Source organism: Anomaloglossus baeobatrachus, chromosome 1, assembly GCF_048569485.1.
Source record: "Anomaloglossus baeobatrachus isolate aAnoBae1 chromosome 1, aAnoBae1.hap1, whole genome shotgun sequence".
Taxonomy (NCBI): Eukaryota; Metazoa; Chordata; class Amphibia; order Anura; family Aromobatidae; genus Anomaloglossus; species Anomaloglossus baeobatrachus.
Window position 1 is genome coordinate 365204208 of NC_134353.1, and position 23879 is coordinate 365228086.

The 23879-nt window shown below is 45.3% G+C and overlaps 1 protein-coding gene across 2 annotated transcripts in view; it reads left to right on the forward strand.

Moving 5' to 3' along the window:
• WRN (WRN RecQ like helicase) overlaps positions 1-23879 on the forward strand; it is a 345122-nt gene that overhangs the window by 239647 nt on the left and 81596 nt on the right. For both annotated transcript variants that reach the window (XM_075352466.1, XM_075352467.1), the window contains 4 exons: positions 6251-6432; positions 6940-7041; positions 14530-14622; positions 17990-18131. In XM_075352466.1, the coding sequence (XP_075208581.1) occupies positions 6251-6432; positions 6940-7041; positions 14530-14622; positions 17990-18131 (519 nt within the window). The remainder of the gene's footprint in view (positions 1-6250; positions 6433-6939; positions 7042-14529; positions 14623-17989; positions 18132-23879) is intronic.

Sequence of the window (23879 nt, forward strand, 5' to 3'; positions counted from 1 at the left end):
GAAGGTCTGCAAACCATATCATATGAATACTGGCCAAAAGAACTAGGAATGTTTGGTTTTCTTAAGTGAAGGCTGAGAGGAGACTTAATAGCAGTCTACAAATATCTGAATGGTAGTCACAATGCAGAGGGAACTACCCTATTCACATTAGCACAAGGAAGTACAAGAAGCAATGGGATGAAAATAAAAGGAAGGAGATTCAGATAAGGAAAAACTTTTAGACAGTGAGGGCAGTCAGGGAGTGGAACAGGCTACCACCATATGTAGTGAGCTCTCCATCAATGGAAAGCTTCAAGCGGAAGCTGGATAAACATATAGCTGGGATGATTTAGGGAAACCTTCTCTTGCAGGGGGTTGGACCCGATGGCCTTTGATGTCTATTCCATCTCTACCATTTTATGATTCATTCTCATTTAAAGAAATAAGTAATACAAATATAACAAGCCCACCCATATAAAAGTCAGTAAGAGCCGCAGGTAGATGTAAATCACCTCCTGTGATGTATAAGGAGCTTTCAGGGTATTGTACAGTATAATGAGAAAATACTGTGTGCTTCTCTCTGTAGCCTAGAGCAGTACAGTACTTGTTAGAGAGATGATACTAGACCTCTAAACAGAATGTAGACCAGAAATGACCATTTTATGTTGAAAATCTTGCAACACGAGGCTATTAAACTTAAGGGAATGGACCATTGTAAAATGACCTTTCTCTATCGTTTCATTGGGGGACACAGGACCATGGGTTATGCTGCTGTCACTAGGAGGCTGACACTAAGTAAACAGAAAAAGTTAGCTCCTCCCCAGCAGTATAACCCCTGAGCCGGAGGCGGGCTCAATCAGTTTTTTGCTTAGTGTCGTAGGAGGCTGATGTGGGCCGACTGGGCGCCCTTCAGCCACTTGATTTTTTGCGTATTTTTTTCATTTTTTCTCGGCGACGCTCGTCGCTCTCATCTGTGGTACTTCTCTGTTTCTGCAGGTATCGTACTTCCTCAGCTCTCGCAGCCCGGTGGGTACCACTCCCTAGGGTCGCAGAGGTTTGAGTCTTCGGGCCCTCGCCCCCGTCCATTCCCGCGGTACCACTCCCTGGTGTGTTCGTGTGGGGCAGAATCTTCCTGGGCACCCCCTATCCGCTCTGCGGTATCACCCCAAAGGGCGCAAGGGGCTCGGCAATAGGGACTGGACCACAGCGCGTATCGATCTAGGATGGGGCCCGCAGCGCTGCTACATTTAGGGGCTTCCACCCCCCACCAGCGTCCACCTCCCTGCCTTCTTCAGCCGGCTTCCTGGTGCCCGCAGCCATCCCTTCTGCGAGCGGAGCACACAGGAGCATGTGCAGAGTCCCAGCCTGCACTCTGGAGCGCGCCGCGGATCAGGTAGGACACCCTCTCCTACCTTCTCCCCCACGAGCGGCTGCAGTAATTTAGGCCCCGGTCTGGGCCTAGTCGCCGGGCACCCCCGCTACGTCCGCGGAGCTCCCTGCAGACATCCGAGGTCGGGCGGATTCGAATCGCTGCTGCGACGACGCCGCCTTGCGGCCGGGTCCGCCGGCGCTGCCTCGCGGCCGGGTCCGCCGGCGCTGCCTCTGCCCGCGCGGCAGCGTCAAAATTTAGCCCCCGGCTTCGGCCTGGTCCTCGGCGTCCCAGGCCCGCCTCCTGCGCAGCGCTATTGGCCGCCGGCTTCTCCTTCTCCGCCCTCCGCTCTGCCCCAGGCATCACTAGGGGGGTGGGGGATATTTTTTCCCGCTCCCTCAGCGTTCTTTTTATTTAAAAAAAAAAAAGATTATGGCAGACTCCCGGTCTGCGGATTGCTGAGGCTGCAGCAACTTTTTTCAGGGAAAAATAGAACACACTCTTATTTTTAGTGTATATTTTTTATATTGGGTCGACTTTTTATTAAAATTACGTGCATGAGTTTTTATACATTGACTCTTACATTGCTTATGCGGGCACTTGTTTTCTATCACGTTTTGTTTAGTACATAGCGTTTCCAGCTCGACATTTTAGTTATTTTGGGCCGGTAAGCACAAGACTCGGTCCCCTCTTTTGTGAATTATTTTCAAGAAGATGTCAGATTGCTGTTGACCCCTGCCGGCCGGTTAGCGCCCTGTCTCAGGCCATAAATCCCCTCGCTGCGTCCCTCGGGTTCGTGCGCATGCGCTGCGTCCCCGGCCGATGCTCGGTCATACCATCCACAGGACTGGCGCAATCCCCTCGGGGAGGTGAGTCCCGTACCAGGGACCTTTTTCCTATGCTGGAAGCGGACCCGCCAGGTCTCGTCTTTTGTGGCCCCCCAGTTTCCACTTATCCCCCAGGTCCAGACTGTCCTTCCTCCGGCAGTCTTCCGACCTCTCGGGTGATGGCCCAGGCTTCCACCTCTGCTGGACTCCGAGCAGGACCTGGATGTCTTGGCGCATGACGAATAGCCTGCTACAAATGGTGAGTCAAGCCGTGAGGCTACGGACAGCCCTCTTCTCTCCGTGCACGCAGGTCTCCCTTAAGACATTTGGAGCGGACCCCTGATGTGCTCAGAGGACATCCAGAGCTCGCCGAGTTACCGCGTGCTCACAGACAACTACCAGACACGAAGTTGACCAGCAGTAAGTCTTGTCATTGTCTTTTTTCCCTTCACCAAGGCGATTTCGGAGAGAAGGGACATACTAAACTGGAGTCGCTGATGATCACAGACGACAGCCAGACACTGCGTTTACCAGCGGTAAGTCGTGTTATTGTCATTATCTTCCCCCAAAGGGCTCTGGAGAGAGGGGGCATGCCACCTCGCAGAGACCAAGGTGGGGGCCACTGCGGTTTTCAGTAGACATCCAGTTCGCCGGTGACTGCGTGATCACGGATAATCCCCGGACGCGATTTTTTCCCAGTGGTAAGTCCGTTTATTTGTCTTACCCCTTCTCGAAGGGGGCTCCGAAAGGAAGCGGCACGCTACCCTTTATGCGACCCGCCTGGGTTCCTCCGGGCTTCTCGTCCCTATCGTGCCGCTCCGCAGGGACTCCGCGGACACCCTACGCAGCGGTCCACGTCCCACCTATGCCGACCCAGGGCTGGATATCTTCTTCAGTGAGTACCCTCTCTTCACAAACCTGATGTCTGCCCGCTACTCGGCCTGAGCCTCTAGCATCAGTGTGCCCACCATCGAGACCTCTGACTCGGGATCAGGAACGCAGATTCGACATCTAGGAAGTCGCTGACTTCCTTTCCGACTTTCGGGAACGCCCTTTCGGAGATAGGCGAGTCTAGTTTATCCCCTAGGCTACGTCAGGGTAGACTACTCTCTCCCCTAGGCTACGTAAGGGAAGGGTAGATCCCTTTCCCGGCATCGGCCCTGATGCACCAGGATCGTTCCCTCACGCTAGGTTCCAGCCCCGTCCACGCCGCAACCCGTCAGGGAGCCTTTATCCCTACAACAGCCATCTCCGCCTTGCGTGGCTGCGGACCGTTCCAGCCTTCTAAGAGCGCTTGCAGGGATCACTGTCCCTACGCACCCTACTCTACAGAGCTGCTAGGCTCTCTCGGCCCAGAGACGACCGGGAGACCCAGAGTCTCCCTTCAAGGACCCTCGCCTGGAGGTTTAGACCATCATCACCACTTTTCGCTACTAAGGTAGCTGAGCTACCGGAAGGAGTCCTCCCAGACCCGGCCCAGTCCATCATCCCTCAGGCACGGTATTCGAGCCGTTCAAGGGTGGCTACTCCTCACGCAGGAGTAGTTTCCCTCCTGGCACAGAGTCCCGCGTGCTCCTTGCCTCCCGCTCCCATTTTTTCCCTTCGTTTTTTTTGCTATGCGAGTCCTCGACAGCCTGTGGCGGTGATAGCGACGGTGCGCATACCAGATTTCATCCCGGACTCTCCAACGGAACACACTGAAGAACGGAGACAGGAAGGTTCAGTCTTCGCGGGTGACCCGCCAATCTCCTCCTAGCGGACCAGTCTTCGCAACCATTCCTGGGAAGCTTCCCTTTCCTCCTCTGGAGCTTATTATCAACCGTCACCAGCCTCCCGTGCTAGGGTATGCTACCCCACCATTCCTCGGCACGGTCCCGAGGGACACCCCTAGAGCGTCGTCTCCCCTTCAACATTCCGGACTTCAGAGCCATTCGGTTAGCCCGGTTACAATTTCTTCCCTGGGTCGTGGTTGCCCAGTCAGGTTCCAGTCGGACCATGCCACAGCGGTGATGTGCATCATCCACTAGGAAGACGCAGAGAGTGTCATGGCAAGGGAAGAGGCCAAGAAGATCTTGCTCTGGGATGGGTCCCTTCACTCGATAATCTCGGCAGCACATCCCTAGCGTGGACGTTTGGACGGCCGATTTCCGCGGTAGGATAGACCTCGCGTAGGTAAAGGGCTCCAACAGGGAATTCACCAGCCAGATCACTGGCGAAGGAAGACCTCCAGTCGTGGACCTTTTGGCCTTCCGATCCAACTCTCAAGTCAATGGTGCTTCGAGTATGCCACCTGCTCTGGACTAGATGACGACGCCCTAGACCGGTCGTGTAGCCTGTTCAGGCTCTCGTGCATCTCCCCGCGGCTTCCCATGATCTCGAGGGTTCTCAAGATGGACCAAGGCAGACGATAGCTCGGGAGTGGCCCAGGGCGAGCATAGTTCGCATAACTTACTCATCTCCTCGCAGATGCCCCGTGGCTCCTTCCAGACCGCCAAATTCTTCCGTGTCGGGGCCCCTCTATTCTACCAGGACTCAGAAGTCCCAAGTTACATGGCCTCACCAGTGGATCCCGGGTGCTGGCTCGGTCAGGTCTGTGGACATGATGATGGCAGACATTGAGGAGGGCCGGGAATCCAGTTTCCTCGAAGATTTATTTCCACTCGGAAAGAGCTCCCCCGGTAGTGTGAGGACCGTATCTTCAGAGACCTTTCACTTCCCGTCCTTCAATCAGGGCCTTCGCTCAGAGAAAGGTCCATCTGGCTCGGCGGTTTCATCGTTCACTAGAAATGTGGGACCTTAATCCAGTGATGGGTTCGCTCAAGGTAACCCCTTTTTTCCCTGCTCCCACCTGTTTTGATAGGTGGGCTCCTCGTGGCCATCTGGTTGTTACAGACGGCATCAGGGCGGACAGCCCTCTTGTCGTTTTTTCCCCCCCTTTTCCGGCTCCGCCAGCAGGTCAAGGGGGGGGGCTCCAGCCAGAACCTTTCGTTTCTGTCCAAGACACCTCGCTGTTCCTTCCAGAAGAGGACTTTAGGTTTCGTTTTTTTCGGTTCTAGGCTCCTCTCTCAGCCTGAAAGGGGCATAGTTCTTTCCAGGGCTGGTACGAGCCCTCAGTCTTTCGTGTCTGCAGGACACCATTTTTCGGTTACACCGACTGTCAGTCCATCCTTCCACCCTTTCCCAAGAAGCGTATGCCGGGGCCAAGGGCCAGAATATCACATGGATCCTTTCCTCCATATGTGAAGACTATCGCATGAAGGACGGACTTCCGCCGCGGTCTACCGAGCAAGGGGCACCCTTGAACGATTGGACTCCAGACGTCGATCGACCAGGTCCCCTGGTCCGCCACCCGATCTAGTCGGCATACCTTTACTAGTTTCTACCAGGTTCACACCCAAGCTTCGGCAGAGGCCAGTCTTGGCGTAGGGTTTGCGGGTGGCAGTGGCACACCTGTAACAACGTAGGCGCTTGTAGGTCTGGGTCAAGCCCGGCAAGGGGAAGCGGCTTCCTTCCTATCTCCGGTGATGGTTTTCTTCCCACCCAGGGGCTGCTTTTGGACGTCCCATGGTCCTGTGTCCCCCAATGAAACGATAGAGAAAGAAGGATTTTTGTGTACTCACCGTAAAATCTCTTTCTCTGAGTCTTCATTGGGGGACACAGCACCCACCCTGCTTGTGTTTTTTGTTATATATGACATGCCTGTTACCCCAGTGCCCATATTCCCAGGTCACTGGTCACACGACTGTTCGTCATAGTTTCTTACCTTGTTTTATCCAGGATTGTTTGGTTCTCCTCCTACTGCTTGTGCACTAAACTGATTGAGCCCGCCTCCGGCTCAGGGGTTATACTGCTGGGGAGGAGCTAACTTTTTCTGTTTACTTAGTGTCAGCCTCCTAGTGACAGCAGCATAACCCATGGTCCTGTGTCCCCCATTGAAGACTCAGAGAAAGAGATTTTACGGTGAGTACACAAAAATCCTTCTATTTCTGCATTGAGATTAATATGGCAATTCATTTTCCCAAAACAAAGTTCTTCTTATTGAGTTATAATGAACAGTGTCTTCTGTGCTTTCCAGTGTGTTGTGGCAACTGTTGCCTTTGGCATGGGTATCAACAAACCAGACATCCGTAAAGTAATCCACTATGGAGCTCCTAAAGAAATGGAATCCTACTATCAAGAAATTGGTAGAGCCGGTAGAGATGGTCTCCCTAGTAGTTGTCATGTTTTATGGGCACCCACAGATATGAAGTTTAATAGGTAAGGATAGTTATTAATACAGAAGATCATGGTATACTGGAATTTAATAGCATAAACCGGGATAATGGCAATAAACTACTTAGAATAAATATATCTCATTCCTTGAGTGAAAAGACTATGGCTTTTATTGCATTCTGTATTACAAAAAAAAAAAATCTTTATTGGCAACATTGCCAATATAATGCCCCATTTAGGGTTGATATGGTTTTAGTGTGCCTACAGCTCTATAGTACAGACCTGTGAGGATTTTGCATGTTGTTGTTCAGGCTTTGCCATCTCCTTGACCTAATTCTTGAACTAATATGTAATTATGTAATTTTTTTAGGCTACTTACATAAAAAAAAATCTTTATTTCTATGGCACCAACATATTCCACAGCTTTACAATTCAAAGGTTCATATATAAACAAACATAAGTAACAAATAAGTAAAAAACAAGTTAGTGTATATATAAATTTGTGTTGGCAATGTACGCTGGTATATTGTACATTTTTTTTTCTTCTTTTAGGCACATGCTTAGTGAAATCCAAAATGAACGGTTTCGAGAGTACAAACTGAAAATGTTAGCAAAGATGGAAAAATACCTAAATTCCAACAGCTGCAGACGGAAGTATGAAACTTTTAGTTTTTTAATTTTGTGATACATATATTTTTTTTTTGCCTTGTTATGGTTTCATATGCAGAATCAGCACATTATACATCCTTGCATTGAATTATTGCATTAATGTATTATTTCTATTCAGTGTCTTTCTTTTTTAAGCTAAGGCTAAACTTAAATCGGGAACTAGTATTTTATTAACATTAATTCAGTGCTGCACTCCCTCCTCAGTTTCTAACTGCAGAACAATACTCTGTAACTATCTGCATTGCATTGGGTGCCTAGGAGAGTTGCTGTGTTGGAGAAATGTCAACAAGAGATCTATAAAAAGTCTTGCAGCACTGCTGAGGAGGGAAGGCCCAGAGTATCCAAACCCCCCCCCCGCTCCCAGATCTTATAGAACAACTTCAGTGCATTTCTTTTGAGGTATTACCCCCCCCTGTCCAACTGAAGTAAAGAGCTCTCTGCCTAAGGTCCCCCATAGCAGGAGGAGCCGGATCCAGCCAGTGGTAGGCCAACAGTTACTTGGGCTTAAGAGTCACTTAATACCAACAGTCACCGGCTAACTCAAATCCGCCCCCCCCCCCACTTCCCCCTCCAGATGACCCAGGATACATGTGACACGTCTGGGCTGTAGTTGTATGTTAAAAACTTTCCCAATCAGAGCTAATACTGCCCTCTAGTATTCAATATTCCCACAGTTGTTTTACAGTAGTTTTTCGTGCAGTTCAATAAATAAATAATTAAAAAAAAACCTACGTGCGGTCTTCCCCAATTTTGATACCAGCCAAGATAAAGCTGGCTGGTATTCTCAGGCTGGGGAGACGTACGTCATTGGAAGCCCCCTCAGCCTAAAAATATCAGCCAGCAGCCGGCCGTAATTGCTGTATTCATTAGATGCGACAGTCCCGGGACTTTACCCGGCTCATCCCGTTGCCCTGGTGCGGTGACAAACGGGGTAATATATGGGGTTGATACCAGATGTGTAATATCACCTGGCATCAAGCCCTGGGGTTATTGTGTCATGGTGTCTATCAGATACCAGACATCACTAACCCCGTCAGTATTTTAAAAAAGAAAAATAGACAAACACATTTTTATTTGAAAAAAACCCTCCCCAACACATTCCCTCTTTCACCAATTTTTTGGAAAGAAAAACCAAATTCGGGTCCGGAGTAATCCAATAGTGGTCCCACGACGATCCATACTCACTGTCCCAATCAATGAAGAACAGAATGTTCCCCATTGACTGGGAGAGCAGTGCAGTGACCTGAGCTAACATCAATAGGTCAGACCAGGTCACTGAAGGGCATGACCAGCACTGACTTCAGGAGGTTAGCTAGGTATATTACCTGTGGTGATGGAAGCCGCTGCAATCCTGATGTCAGCGCTGGTCACTGAGATCAATGACCGCCATGTTCACAAACGAGGTGTCGCGAGCGGCCCGTGACGTCACTGCTAGTCACAATCTCGGGGCGCCCGCGAGAGGACGCTGCGGGCATAGAAGTCAGTGACAAGCCCTGACGCCAGGAGTGCAGGACTTCATCACCACAAGTAATGAACTTTACTAACCTCCTGACGTCAGTGCTGGTCATGCCCGTGGCTGCTCACACACTGCAGTGCGAGCAGTAGTGGGACACAGACTGCAGGGGCACCCGGCGGAAGTCACACGGAAGTGCTTCCGTGTGGCTTCTGTGGGTTTTGCGGCCCCATTGACTTTTATTGAGTTATGGTCCGTTATTACGGAACAGAATAGGACATTTTCCATAACAATGGAACGGATATACGGCATCCAATGTGTTTTTTTGTAGGATCGGGTTCACACGGAAGTGCTTCCATGTACCATACGATCCTACACAAAAGTCATTGAAAAGGGTCCTGTCAGTAAGTCTGCAAAAAAACAGGAACTGAACAGGACAGACGGAACAGTCGTCTGAATGAGCCCTCAGTAATAAATTGGAGCATGCTCAGTTAAAAAAAACTGAATCCGTCACCGGATTACGTCATTTGACGGATTACGACGTATCCTGCGCCCATAGGCTTTCATTTTACGAAACGATGGACGGCGACGGATCCGTCGCTGTCCGATTTTTCGACGTAGACAAAAAAACATTACTTTGGCCGTCGTCTCCGTCCACCGGTCAACATTTTTTCGACGGATCTATCGAACGACTGATGAAACGTGAGGCCATCCGTCACTAATACAAGTCGACGAGCAAAAACCTGAATCCAGCGGCATCAGTCGCTGGATCCGTTTTTTTTTCAAAATTCGACGGATTGTGACTGACTGCAAAAAACTAATGTGTGAAAGGGGCCTACCCTTGTATAAAATAAATATAGAAAAATTACATCCCCCACCAACCCCATTCCTACATAGCACATAGTGATGCAACCCACAGGCTTCTTGTGACCTGTGACCGGAGCACAATTCTGCAAGCCGGTGGGTTAACTCCTTGCTCCTGCTCTGGACATATGCAGTTTTCTTAGCCACAAGTGGTCTGTGGTCTACTTAGTTAATGGGGCATGTAGCTGAAGGTTCCCAAGCTGTACAGAGGTTTTTATCCAGTTCTTGTTCCAAAGCCTCTCATAACCTGACAATAGTTCTATGGGCTACTTTTATTATTCAACCCTGTAATCCAAGGAAAATGGGAATGCTGCTCTTCCTTCTCCTTTAAAGAGTGACGATCGTTTTATTATTTTTTTTCCATCAATATTACACATAAAAGTAAAAATAAAAAACCTTATAATATATTTTATCAGAAATATCTGCTTCTTTCTCTTCTGGGACTGATCATTCATTTCTCTAATTCAAAGCTAAAATCTGTGTTCAATGAATTATTGAGATAGAATATGACACTTGGTGCATATAATGTTCTGCTGCAAGTTCTCCTCACTTTATTTTAACCCCATTACGACCGCGTTACGTTTTAAAACGGCACCAAAAAAGGGTCCTTATTCCTTTCTGCCGTTTTAAAACGGCGGGCAGAAATAAGTGTATAGCGCCCCCCAGCGTCAGAAAATCTCTGGGGTTTCAGCTACCGGGGGTAGCTGAGACCCTGGAGATCATGATTCGGGCCAGTTTTTCCTGTCCCCAGTCACGTGATGACCGTTATACACCGTATACCGATCATCAAGCTATAGTAAATGACCGCGCCGGTAAAAAATGATTTATCTCCCATCTGGCATGATCAAACATGTCAGATGGGAGACAAACCTCTTTCCCGGTTCCCTCCAGTCCTCCGGTGTCCCCAAAGTGCCCCCCCCCCCCGACCCTCAACCCCCTCCCGAAAATCCAAGATGGCCGCGCGCACCGGCGAGCACAGCAGCGCGCCGGCCACATTCACACTGTTCCTATGGTTTCTGTCGTATGTGCCATAACACATGCGACAGAAACCTGCTCCCCAGGCCCTGCCAAGTCACCCCCTATCCCCACCCCGGTGTTCCCCGGTGTCCTACATACCTGTCGGAGCGCTGATCCCCCGCGGACCCCTCCTCCGGCTTTTTCACAGCAGACGCCGGTCACATGTGCAGAGCGCAGCTGTCAGCTTCCTGTGTTCAGAGACGCTGGCTGCTGCTGCTGCTGCTCGGCACACTGCAGCTGTGACCCGGGGAGGGTGAGTGCAGATTCTTTGCACCCACTCTCCTCAAATGGAGGGTCTGCACTCCTAGAAAATGGGGGATATGTTCCCTGAACGTGTCCCCCATATTCTAGAAGGTCCAGAGGCAACGTGGGACGTCCAAATGGATTACAGCGGATTTTTTTTTCTTTTCAATAAACTGGTGAATCAGGGAATGTTTTTGGGGAGTGTTTTTTCAAATACATTTTTTTTTTACTGTCAATTAGTTATGTCTGGTATCAAATAGACGCCGTGACATAACTAATTGCTGGGCTTGATGCCAGGTGACATTACACATCTGGTATCATCCCCATTTATTACCCCGTTTGCCACCGCATCAGGGCGTGGGATGAGTTGGGGCGAAGCGCCAGGTTTGGCGCATCTAATGGATGCGCCACTTCTGGGGCGGCTGCGGCCTGCTATTTTTAGGCTGGGAAGAGTCCAATAACCATGGCTCTTCCCACCCTGAGAATAGCAGACCCCAGCTGTCAGCTTCACCTTGGCTGGTGATCTAATTTGGGGGGACCCCACGTTTGTTTTGGTTTTTTTAATTATTTATTTATAAATAATTAAAAAAAAAAACAGCTTGGGGAGCCCTCCAAATTGATCACCAGTCAAGGTAAAGCTGTCAGCTGTGGTTTGCAGGCTACAGCTGTCTGCTTTACCCTAGCTGGCTATCAAAAATAGGGGGGACCCCATGTCATTTATTTTAATTATTTTTTTTTTTTTTTGGGCTAACTACAAGGCTAGGCATCCTTTAGTGCCACATGAAAGGCACTAAAGGGCGCCAGCTTAGAATATGCAGGGGGTGGGATGTTATATATGTTTGACATCTATCCAATCATCCACTATAGCATTTTAGGCTATGTGCCCACAATCAGGGTTTGAAGCGTTTTGGGCGCAGTGTTTTCCCTGCGTCCATAACGCTGCGTTGTGCAGTAGAAGCACAGTGGAAGGATTTTTAGAAATCCCATGCCCACTGTGTTTCTTTTCTCCGCAGCATACACTGACCTGTGGCGCAGCTTCCCGAACCTCAGCATGTCAATTTATGCTGCGGAGACAAGAGTGTTCTCTGCAGGTAGAATAGAACTAAAGTCCACAGCAGCCTGAACCCAAATCGTGGGCATGGGCAGCTGCGTTCTCCCGTGGACAACACTCACATCTCTGCAAGAAGGCTGACACTGTGTACTAAATGCCGTGTCGCTGGATCATGGCCACATAGCCTAAAAGTGAGAAATTTGTTGCTACAGCAACATTTTTGTGAAGTACCTGTGGATTCAAAATGCTTACTATACTCCTGAATAAAATCCTTGAGGGGTCCAGTTTCCAAAATGAGGTCACTTGTGGGGGGTTTCTGATGTATAGGTATCCAAGGGGCCCTGCTAATGTGACATGGTGCGCGCAATTTACTTCAACTTTTCCAAAATTCAAATGGTGCTCCTTCCATTCCAAGCCCTCCCATTTATCCAAACAAAGGTTTTTGGCCACATGTGGGGTATCCCTGCACTCACAAGAAATTAGATAACAACCTGTGGGGTACACGTTTTGTTGTTGCCTCTTGAAAAAGTGAGAAATATGTCGCTAAATCAACATTTTTGTGAAAAAAATTAAAAAAATTTCAATATGGCAACCTAAGCTTATCAAATTCTGTGAAGTATTTGTGGATTCAAAATGTTCAATATACACCTAGATAAAAGCCTTGAGGTGTCTTGTTTCCAGAATGGGGTCACTTGTGGGGGACCTCCACTGTTTAGGCACCTTAGGGGCTTTCCAAATGCGACATAGCGTCCGCTAATTATTCCAGCCAATTGTTCAGTCAAATGGCACTTTTTCCCTTTCAAGCCCTGCTGTGCACCCAAACAGTTGATTTCCACCACACATAAGGTATCAGCATACTCAGGAGAAATTGCACAATAAATTTTATGCTGATATTTTTCCGTGTACTCTTGTTAAAAAAAAGCTATCTGGTTGAAGTAACAATTTTGTGGTAAAAATATATTTTTTTTATTTTCACAGCATTTCATCAAAATTATAAACTTCTGTGACCTGGGGGTTCAGGGTACTCACCAAACATCTAGATAAATTCCTTTAGGGGCCTAGTTTCCAATATGGGGTCACTTGTGGTGCTTTTTTGCTGTTTACGTACCTTAGGGGTCCTCCAAATACGACATGGTGCCCGCAATCTTTTTCAGCAAAATTTCCTTTCCAAAATTCAAATATTGCTCCTTTTGTTCCAAGCCCTCCCATTTCTCCAAACAAAGGTTTCAGACCACATGTGGGGTATCACCGCGCTCATAAAAAAGTGGGTAACAAACATTGGGGTCAAATTTTTGGAATTACCTCTTGAAAAAGTGAAAAAATTTATGCTAAAGCAACATTTTTGAGAAAAAAATGAAAATTTTCAATGTGACAATGTAACGTTATCAAAATCTGTGAAGTACCTGTGGGTCCAAAATGCTCACTATACCCCTAGATAGAAGCCTTGAGGGGTCTAGTTTCCAAAATGGTGTCACTTGTGAGGGGTTTCTGCTGCTTAGGTACCTTAGCGGACCTGTAAATGCAACATGGTGCCCGCAATCTCTTCCAGCCAAATTTGCTTTCCAAAATTCAAATATTGCTCCTTCTGTTCCGAGCCCTCCCATTTGTCCAAACAAAGGTTTCTGACCACATGTGGGGTATCGGCGCGCTCATAAGAAAGTGGGTAACAAGTTTTGGGGTTCATTTTGTTGTGTTATTTCTTCTAAAAGTGAATAAATTTGGGGTAGAGCAACATTTTTAGGTACAATTTTATTTTTTGCTTTTTTTCATTCCACTTTGCTTTAGTTCCTGTGAAGCACCTGAAGGGTTAATAAACTTCTTGGATGTGGTTTTGAGTACTTTGAGGGGTGCTGTTTTGAGAATGGTGTCACTTTTAGGTATTTTCTGTCACTTAGGCCTCTCAAAGTCACTTCAAATGTGATGTGGTCCCTAAAAAAATGGTTTTGTGAATTTTGTTGAAAAAATGAGAAATTGCAGATGAACTTTGACCCCTTCTAACTTCCTAACCCCAAAAAATTTTGTTTCAGAAATTGTGCTAATGTAAAGTAGACGTGGGAAATGTTATTTATTAACTATTTTGTGTGACATAACTCTCTGGGTTAAGGGCATAAAAATTAAAAGTTTGAAAATTGCAAAATTTTCAAAATTTTCATCAAATTTCCGATTTTTTCACAAATAAAAGCAAAAAATATCGTTCTAAATTTATAACTATCATGAAGTCCAATATGTCACGAAAAAACATTGTTAGAATCATTGGCATCCGTTGAAGCGTTCCAGAGTTACAACCTCATAAAGGGACACTGGTCAGAATTGCAAAAAATGGCCTGTGCATTAAGGACAAAACTGGCTTCGTCCTTAAGGGGTTAAAATAGCTTATTAAGAGGAATAGTTCACACTGTGCAACTGCAATGCTCAATTTTTAAAGTCTACACCTATAATCCATTTCCATTTTTCCATGCTACATAGGAGGGAGTTTATCCATAAAAACACAATAGGATAGGGGGTGTTTGTAATGGGAATTGTTTGACCACCGGTAGTATACTACTGTAATGTAGTGTAAGATGGCTTGTGATTTACCTTTTTGACACAAAGAAGGCAGACTGTTGCCGATTTGTCACTGTTTAGATGACATTTTTCTATAGTATATGGACTTGTGTGTTTTTTGTTTTTTTTTTTTTTATTGACAATGACATCACCGTCTGTGAATTACACAAAGCCAAATACAGTAATTGTGTCCCCCAAGATTAAATTAATGAAGATAATTTTAGCCCATTGTTATCTACATTCAATTTAACATGTAAATTCTTGTTCTTTTGTACTCACCTCACTTTGTTCCCTCGTGTAGGATCATCTTGTCTCATTTTGAAGACAAACAACTCCGCAAGGTCTCTTCTGGCATCATGGGAACTGAAAAATGTTGTGATAACTGCAAGACCAGGTAAATGATCTCTTGAGGCTAATTCCTGGACAATTTCACATTTCTACTATTTCTGAAAAACTGTTGGATCCTTGAAGACAACAAAACAAATGGTCAAACAAGGGTAAAGCCCTCCAAACACGTGGTTTGGCTGGCAGCTATCTTAGGTGACTCTCCCATACGGAAGAGTGCTTACTCAGTCCGGTCAAGTGTTCCTGTGTTCTCTATGAGAGAGCTGCAGCCAGACAAAATTTCCAGGGCAATAAAATCAATCAGTATCCTGAAATCAGGCATGCCGGATCCTTCACTCCCTCCACAATCAAAGCATAGGGTAGATGGTTCACTTTTTTCTTTCTTTCTTATAAAAAAAAAAAAAATCTTACCACAACAAAGTGTACACAACAATCAGTGTGGTCACCAGTTCTAGTGACCTCTCTATGTGCCTACCATGGCCTCAAATAGACGGGATCTGTGTTTGATTATTTAAAACCATTGATGAGCGAGCACTACAAAATGGAGCAAGAACAGATCCAAGTATGAACCAAACTTTTATTAAGAGTCCATTTAAAAACGGAAACTACCGTCAGTTGCTGACCGGGATCTGTTTCTGATCTGTTCTATTTTTATGTATAAATTGATTTGTTAGACACTGATCACAAACACTGGTGTGAGCTTACTATATTGTCAAGTTCATCAAATCTATTTTCAAATGCTGAATTAGAGACTATGAAGTGTGTTAAGATAGGAGGCTGCCATTCAAGGACCCTTAAAGGGAACCTGTCAGGTCCAATATGTACCCAGAACCATAAGCGGTTCTATGTGCATATTGCTAATCCCTGCCTAACCGTCCCTGTATACACTAGCATAGATAAAGGGATCTTTAGAAAAAGTATTTCTAAAGATTTTATATCGTATGCTAATGAACTTTGGAACTAGTCCCAAGGACGTGGCTTCTATTGCTAGTCTGCCCCATCTGCCCTGTGGGCGTGCTAACATGCTAATAAATGTGCAGCGTCAGAGGATGATCTCACTCACCTTTCTGCTGCCATCGCATCCGACGTGGGGTTTCTGGTTTCTGTGCGCATGAGCCCGGAGTTTCGGTCATGTGCACTATGAAGCCGAGTGTACGCATCACGGCTTCAAACTGAAGTAGAGCACATGACCGAAAGTCCGGGGTCATACGCACTGAGCCGAAATCCAGCGTCGCCGATGGCAGCGGGAAGGTGAGTGATGCTGCACGTTCATTAGCATGTTAGTACGCCCTCAGGGGCGTGCCAACATGATAATGGGGCCGACTAGCTAATGGGAGAAATGCCCTTGGGACTAGTCCCCGCTCTCATCAGCATACGATAAAAGATCTTTACAAATACTTTTTCTAAAGATCTCTTTATCTATGCTACCAGATACAGGGACGGTTAGGCAGGGATTAGCAATATGCACCCAGAACTGCTCGTGGTCCTGGGTGCATATTGCACCTGACAGGTTCCCTTTAAGCTAGAGCAGACAATAGCCGGATTTTCTTTCAAGGCCTCCATGCAAATACGACTAACGTTGTCTGAATCCGCCAATATCACGGGGACCCTGTATGGGAACCTCCAGACTCTCTCTTGACAGATGATGATTCAGCATGTCTGATTTCAGACTGCCAACGTTTTTGTTCTCCCTGAGATAAGCCAGAGAGCTACGGCCTTCTCATAGATAACACTGGAGTTCTTAGCTGAGATGAACGATCTTGTGGGTCAGGGGAGGGGTGATGTCGGGAGTGATGGCTATATGCCTAACCATCATTTCCCTGACAGCCATCAAATTGTGTACTGGTATGGAGGACACAGTATGTCGTCTTTATATAGACCGCCCATTGATTTTACTGGAAACTGTGTAACATTATTTCATGTATGGTGGGGTTGTAATTTAATTGGAACTGGGGACCCATCCCAAATTAGGCTGTCCCTGTGATCTTTAAGGGGCTTAACTGGGTAAACTGTGCTTTAGATTATGTGTAATTAAATATTATATGCAGTCATAATATTGACCATTTTTTTAAATAAATGTTAAATTACCGTTAATGTGCTTCCATTTTTGGACTCCTTCCATACATGTAATAATCTGCTCATTTTGTTGGTGCCACATTAGTGATTGTCTCGGGCAGACAGCCAGATTATTGCTGCTGCTTCCAGGAGACTAGACTAATTATGTGACTTTTTCTACAAGTGTAAAATTTAATCACAAATGGAGCCCTTACCAGGTTTGTACATTGTGCCAGTTTTAGTGCAATTTTGGCAAAGCAACCACCAAACAAATCTTAAGTCCCACCAACAGGATACTAAATATATTCCTGACCATGTATTTTTTTTTCTTTTTAGTTTTCTTTAACAGCACATAGGGCATTCTGTGTTAAGGTTTTTGTTGGAGTCAGATTATCACAGACATCCTGATTATCAGACATTCCTATAAGATATACGGTATTTGTAAGGCATTGTGCACTTAGCATCTATTTAGGAAACTACTACCAGTGTTTCTTCTGAAGTGTCTTCTTTGTTGTCTTTTTTTTTTTTTTTTAAATATATATTTAATTATATTTTATAAATGAAATATTGCCAGCTTTGTCATAAAGTACTAATCGGTCACTTTTTTTAGCCACTTCATGACTTTGTTAGACTGAAGCAATAAAAACAAGTGACAAAAGACAGACCATATTCACAAAAAGTCATTTTAACATTACTGTACCCAATTCTATTATTTTTAACGTTTATTGAACACTTTTTCACACACATTTCCTGCAGGGTCACCTGAACACACCCTAAACAAGTAGATTAACTCCTTTAAATGGAAAGGTTTTTGTGATGTAAGGTAAAGAGGCATTGCTGTAGGGGTTAACACACAGATTTCAGCGATGCTTCAGGTGTCAAGTTCCCTCGTGTTGTTTACCTGCAATGTTTGCTTTAGTTTCAAGAGATTGTTATTGCTGGACTAGTGATTAGTATCTCATTGTCTATAGACATTTTATATAGGAAGAATGAGATGGGTGAGAGCAGCTTTCTCAGCTATGCTACATGCTGAATCTAAAAACTCTGTGTCAGAATCGCTGCACCCAGGAAACAAAGTGAAACATCATTGGATTCAGGGTTTCGTTGCCTACATCATGCTGCCCTCAGAGGGCATAACAAAACCTGCTGACAGATTAAAATTAAAGGATTTTTTTCTTTTAAAATATATTACTATTAAAACGTTTTTCTATTTTATCATTTTTTTTCCTCTCTGTCCTGTTGTTAATTCTAGGTTTACTTGTAGTTCTAATCTGAAAACAACTTTGCTTTATAGGATACTGAGATTTTTAATGTATTTTCTTACACTGCCTTTTCCTCTATTTATTTGTTATTACCTTTAGATTAAGTCACAACATTTCAATAACTGATGAAGAAGACACTCTACAAGATTTTGGTCAGCAAGCCTTCTTGCTGTTATCAGCAGTCGAAGCTTTAGGTGAAAAATTTGGAACTGGTGTTCCTGTCTTATTTCTCCGAGGTTCAGTAAGTATATGATTTTACAATAACACTTGGCGCCAGCGTCAGGACTAACATATTTAAATAATGAATCCTTCATACCAAATATTTCTATGAGCACACCAAGGCATGTGGGACTGCTTTATTTTAGTGAAGCACAAACTTTTATAAGAGATATATATATATATATATATATACATATATATATATATATATATATATATATATATATATATACATATATACAGTTAGGTCCAGAAATATTTGGACAGTGACACAAGTTTTGTTATTTTAGCTGTTTACAAAAACATGTTCAGAAATACAATTATATATATAATATGGGCTGAAAGTGCACACTCCCAGCTGCAATATGAGAGTTTTCACATCCAAATCGGAGAAAGGGTTTATGAATCATAGCTCTGTAATGCATAGCCTCCTCTTTTTCAAGGGACCAAAAGTAATTGGACAAGGGACTCTAAGGGCTGCAATTAACTCTGAAGGCGTCTCCCTCATTAACCTGTAATCAATGAAGTAGTTAAAAGGTCTGGGGTTGATTACAGGTGTGTGGTTTTGCATTTGGAAGCTGTTGCTGTGACCAGACAACATGCGGTCTAAGGAACTCTCAATTGAGGTGAAGCAAAACATCCTGAGGCTGAAAAAAAAGAAAAAATCCATCAGAGAGATAGCAGACATGCTTGGAGTAGCAAAATCAACAGTCGGGTACATTCTAAGAAAAAAGGAATTGACTGGTGAGCTTGGGAACTCAAAAAGGCCTGGGCGTCCACGGATGACAACAGTGGTGGATGATCGCCGCATACTTTCTTTGGTGAAGCCAAAGCCGAACCCGTTCACAACATCAACTGAAGTCCAGAACACTCTCAGTGAAGTAGGTGTATCTGTCTCTAAGTCAACAGTAAAGAGAAGACTCCATGAAAGTAAATACAAAGGGTTCACATCTAGATGCAAACCATTCATCAATTCCAAAAATAGACAGGCCAGAGTTAAATTTGCTGAAGAACACCTCATGAAGCCAGCTCAGTTCTGGAAAAGTATTCTATGGACAGATGAGACAAAGATCAACCTGTACCAGAATGATGGGAAGAAAAAAGTTTGGAGAAGAAAGGGAACGGCACATGATCCAAGGCACACCACATCCTCTGTAAAACATGGTGGAGGCAACGTGATGGCATGGGCATGCATGGCTTTCAATGGCACTGGGTCACTTGTGTTTATTGATGACATAACAGTAGACAAGAGTAGCCGGATGAATTCTGAAGTGTACTGGGATATACTTTCAGCCCAGATTCAGCCAAATGCCGCAAAGTTGATCGGACGGCGCTTCATAGTACAGATGGACAATGACCCCAAGCATACAGCCAAAGCTACCCAGGAGTTCATGAGTAGAGTTGAGCGCGGTTCGTGGTTCGTGGTTCTCCAGTTCGCGGCTCGAGTGATTTTGGGGCATGTTCTAGATCGAACTAGAACTCGAGCTTTTTGCAAAAGCTCGGTAGTTCTAGAAACGTTCGAGAACGGTTCTAGCAGCCAAAAAACAGCTAAATCATAGCTTGGTTTCTGCTGTAATAGTGTAAGTCACTCTGTGAATCAAACTATTATCACATTTCAGTGTATAGTGTGCGTGAACAGCGCCTTCAGATCACTGCTGTTTCTATAATGGCGATCGCCATTTTTTTTTTTTTTTTTTCTTGTCTTCCTTCCCTAAGTGCGCGCGTCTTGTGGGGCGGGCCAGCATGTCAGCCAATCCCAGACACACACACAGCTAAGTGGACTTTGAGCCAGAGAAGCAACGGCATGTGTGATAGGATCTGCATGTCACATGTCCCTGCATTATAAAACCGGACATTTTCTTCACGGACGCCATTATCTGCCTTCTGCGTCTTTGGTGTCAGACATCACTGTCGCAGCTCCGTCTTCCTGAGTCCTATAGCCGATACAGCTGTATGCGCTGCATACACAGCGTTAGACAGCTTAGGGAGAGCACTTTATAGCAGTCCTTTTAAGGGCTCCAACCGGCAGGGTCAGAGAGCCATAGGTGACAGGTCCTGCAAACAGCAACAGCGTCTGTGTAGCCCAGGTCAGGGATTTCCTACCTGCATTTCACCATTAGGAGGGAATAGAAAGGCAGTCTTCCATTCCTCTACCCAGAGCACCACAATCCTGCCACTGTACCCTCTTGTCCTCTGCACACTCCAACTGATAACTAAGCCATTATACTAGCAAACACTCAGTGTACCTAGTGGCATCCTATACGTGGCTATTGGACTTTGCTATAGTCCCACTAGTGCAAAGACATTTGCAGAGCGCGTCTGCCTGCATTGCACACTACAACTCATTCTAACCAAGCCATTATACTAGCAAACACTCAGTGTACCTAGTGGCATCCTATACGTGGCTATTGGACTTTGCTATAGTCCCACTAGTGCAAAGACATTTGCAGAGCGCGTCTGCCTGCGTTGCACACTACAACTCATTCTAACCAAGCCATTATACTAGCAAACACTCAGTGTACCTAGTGGCATCCTATACGTGGCTATTGGACTTTGCTATAGTCCCACTAGTGCAAAGACATTTGCAGAGCGCGTCTGCCTGCGTTGCACACTACAACTCATTCTAACCAAGCCATTATACTAGCAAACACTCAGTGTACCTAGTGGCATCCTATACGTGGCTATTGGACTTTGCTATAGTCCCACTAGTGCAAAGACATTTGCAGAGCGCGTCTGCCTGCGTTGCACACTACAACTCATTCTAACCAAGCCATTATACTAGCAAACACTCAGTGTACCTAGTGGCATCCTATACGTGGCTATTGGACTTTGCTATAGTCCCACTAGTGCAAAGACATTTGCAGAGCGCGTCTGCCTGCGTTGCACACTACAACTCATTCTAACCAAGCCATTATACTAGCAAACACTCAGTGTACCTAGTGGCATCCTATACGTGGCTATTGGACTTTGCTATAGTCCCACTAGTGCAAAGACATTTGCAGAGCGCGTCTGCCTGCGTTGCACACTACAACTCATTCTAACCAAGCCATTATACTAGCAAACACTCAGTGTACCTAGTGGCATCCTATACGTGGCTATTGGACTTTGCTATAGTCCCACTAGTGCATAGACATTTGCAGAGCGCGTCTGCCTGCGTTGCACACTACAACTCATTCTAACCAAGCCATTATACTAGCAAACACTCAGTGTACCTAGTGGCATCCTATACGTGGCTATTGGACTTTGCTATAGTCCCACTAGTGCAAAGACATTTGCAGAGCGCGTCTGCCTGCGTTGCACACTACAACTCATTCTAACCAAGCCATTATACTAGCAAACACTCAGTGTACCTAGTGGCATCCTATACGTGGCTATTGGACTTTGCTATAGTCCCACTAGTGCAAAGACATTTGCAGAGCGCGTCTGCCTGCGTTGCACACTACAACTCATTCTAACCAAGCCATTATACTAGCAAACACTCAGTGTACCTAGTGGCATCCTATACGTGGCTATTGGACTTTGCTATAGTCCCACTAGTGCAAAGACATTTGCAGAGCGCGTCTGCCTGCGTTGCACACTACAACTCATTCTAACCAAGCCATTATACTAGCAAACACTCAGTGTACCTAGTGGCATCCTATACGTGGCTATTGGACTTTGCTATAGTCCCACTAGTGCAAAGACATTTGCAGAGCGCGTCTGCCTGCGTTGCACACTACAACTCATTCTAACCAAGCCATTATACTAGCAAACACTCAGTGTACCTAGTGGCATCCTATACGTGGCTATTGGACTTTGCTATAGTCCCACTAGTGCAAAGACATTTGCAGAGCGCGTCTGCCTGCGTTGCACACTACAACTCATTCTAACCAAGCCATTATACTAGCAAACACTCAGTGTACCTAGTGGCATCCTATACGTGGCTATTGGACTTTGCTATAGTCCCACTAGTGCAAAGACATTTGCATAGCGCGTCTGCCTGCATTGCACACTCAAACTCATTTTAACTAAGCCATTATACTAGCAAACACTCAGTGTACCTAGTGGCATCCTATACGTGGCTATTGGACTTTGCTATAGTCCCACTAGTGCAAAGACATTAGCAGAGCACATCTGCCTGCATTGCACACTACAACTCATTCTAACCAAGCCATTATACTAGCAAACACTCAGTGTACCTAGTGGCATCCTATACGTGGCTATTGGACTTTGCTATAGTCCCACTAGTGCAAAGACATTTGCAGAGCGCGTCTGCCTGCATTGCACACTCCAACTCATTAAAACCAAGCCATTATACTAGCAAACACTCAGTGTACCTAGTGGCATCCTATACGTGGCTATTGGACTTTGCTATAGTCCCACTAGTGCAAAGACATTTGCATAGCGCGTCTGCCTGCATTGCACACTCAAACTCATTTTAACTAAGCCATTATACTAGCAAACACTCAGTGTACCTAGTGGCATCCTATACGTGGCTATTGGACTTTGCTATAGTCCCACTAGTGCAAAGATATTAGCAGAGCACATCTGCCTGCATTGCACACTCCAACTTTTTTAAACTAAGCAATTTTACTAGCAAACACTCAGTGTACCTAGTGGCATCCTAAACGTGGCTATTGGACTTTGCTATAGTCCCACTAGTGCAAAGACATTTGCAGAGCACGTCTGCCTGCATTGCACACTACAACTCATTGTTACTAAGCCATTATACTAGCAAACACTCAGTGTACCTAGTTGTATCCTAAACGTGGCTATTGTACTTTTGTCTATTCACAGTATTGGAACGATATTTGCAGCACGTCTGCCTGCATTGCACACTCTAACTTTTTTAAACTCAGCCATTTATAGTAGCAAACACTCAGTGTACCTAGTTGTATCCTAAACGTGGCTATTGTACTTTTGTCAATTCACAGTATTGGAACGTTATTTGCAGCACGTCTGCCTGCATTGCACACTCAAACTTTTTTAAACTCAGCCATTTATAGTAGCAAACACTCAGTGTACCTAGTTGTATCCTAAACGTGGCTATTGTACTTTTGTCTATTCACAGTATTGGAACGATATTTGCAGCACGTCTGCCTGCATTGCACACTCTAACTTTTTTAAACTCAGCCATTTATAGTAGCAAACACTCAGTGTACCTAGTTGTATCCTAAACGTGGCTATTGTACTTTTGTCAATTCACAGTATTGGAACGTTATTTGCAGCACGTCTGCCTGCATTGCACACTCAAACTTTTTTAAACTCAGCCATTATACTAGCAAACACTCAGTGTACCTAGTTGTATCCTAAACGTGGCTATTGTACTTTTGTCAATTCACAGTATTGGAACGTTATTTGCAGCACGTCTGCCTGCATTGCACACTCAAACTTTTTTAAACTCAGCCATTTATAGTAGCAAACACTCAGTGTACCTAGTTGTATCCTAAACGTGGCTATTGTACTTTTGTCTATTCACAGTATTGGAACGTTATTTGCAGCACGTCTGCCTGCATTGCACACTCTAACTTTTTTAAACTCAGCCATTATACTAGCAAACACTCACTGTACCTAGTTGTATCCTAAACGTGGCTATTGTACTTTTGTCAATTCACAGTATTGGAACGTTATTTGCAGCACGTCTGCCTGCATTGCACACTCAAACTTTTTTAAACTCAGCCATTATACTAGCAAACACTCACTGTACCTAGTTGTATCCTAAACGTGGCTATTGTACTTTTGTCAATTCACAGTATTGGAACGTTATTTGCAGCACGTCTGCCTGCATTGC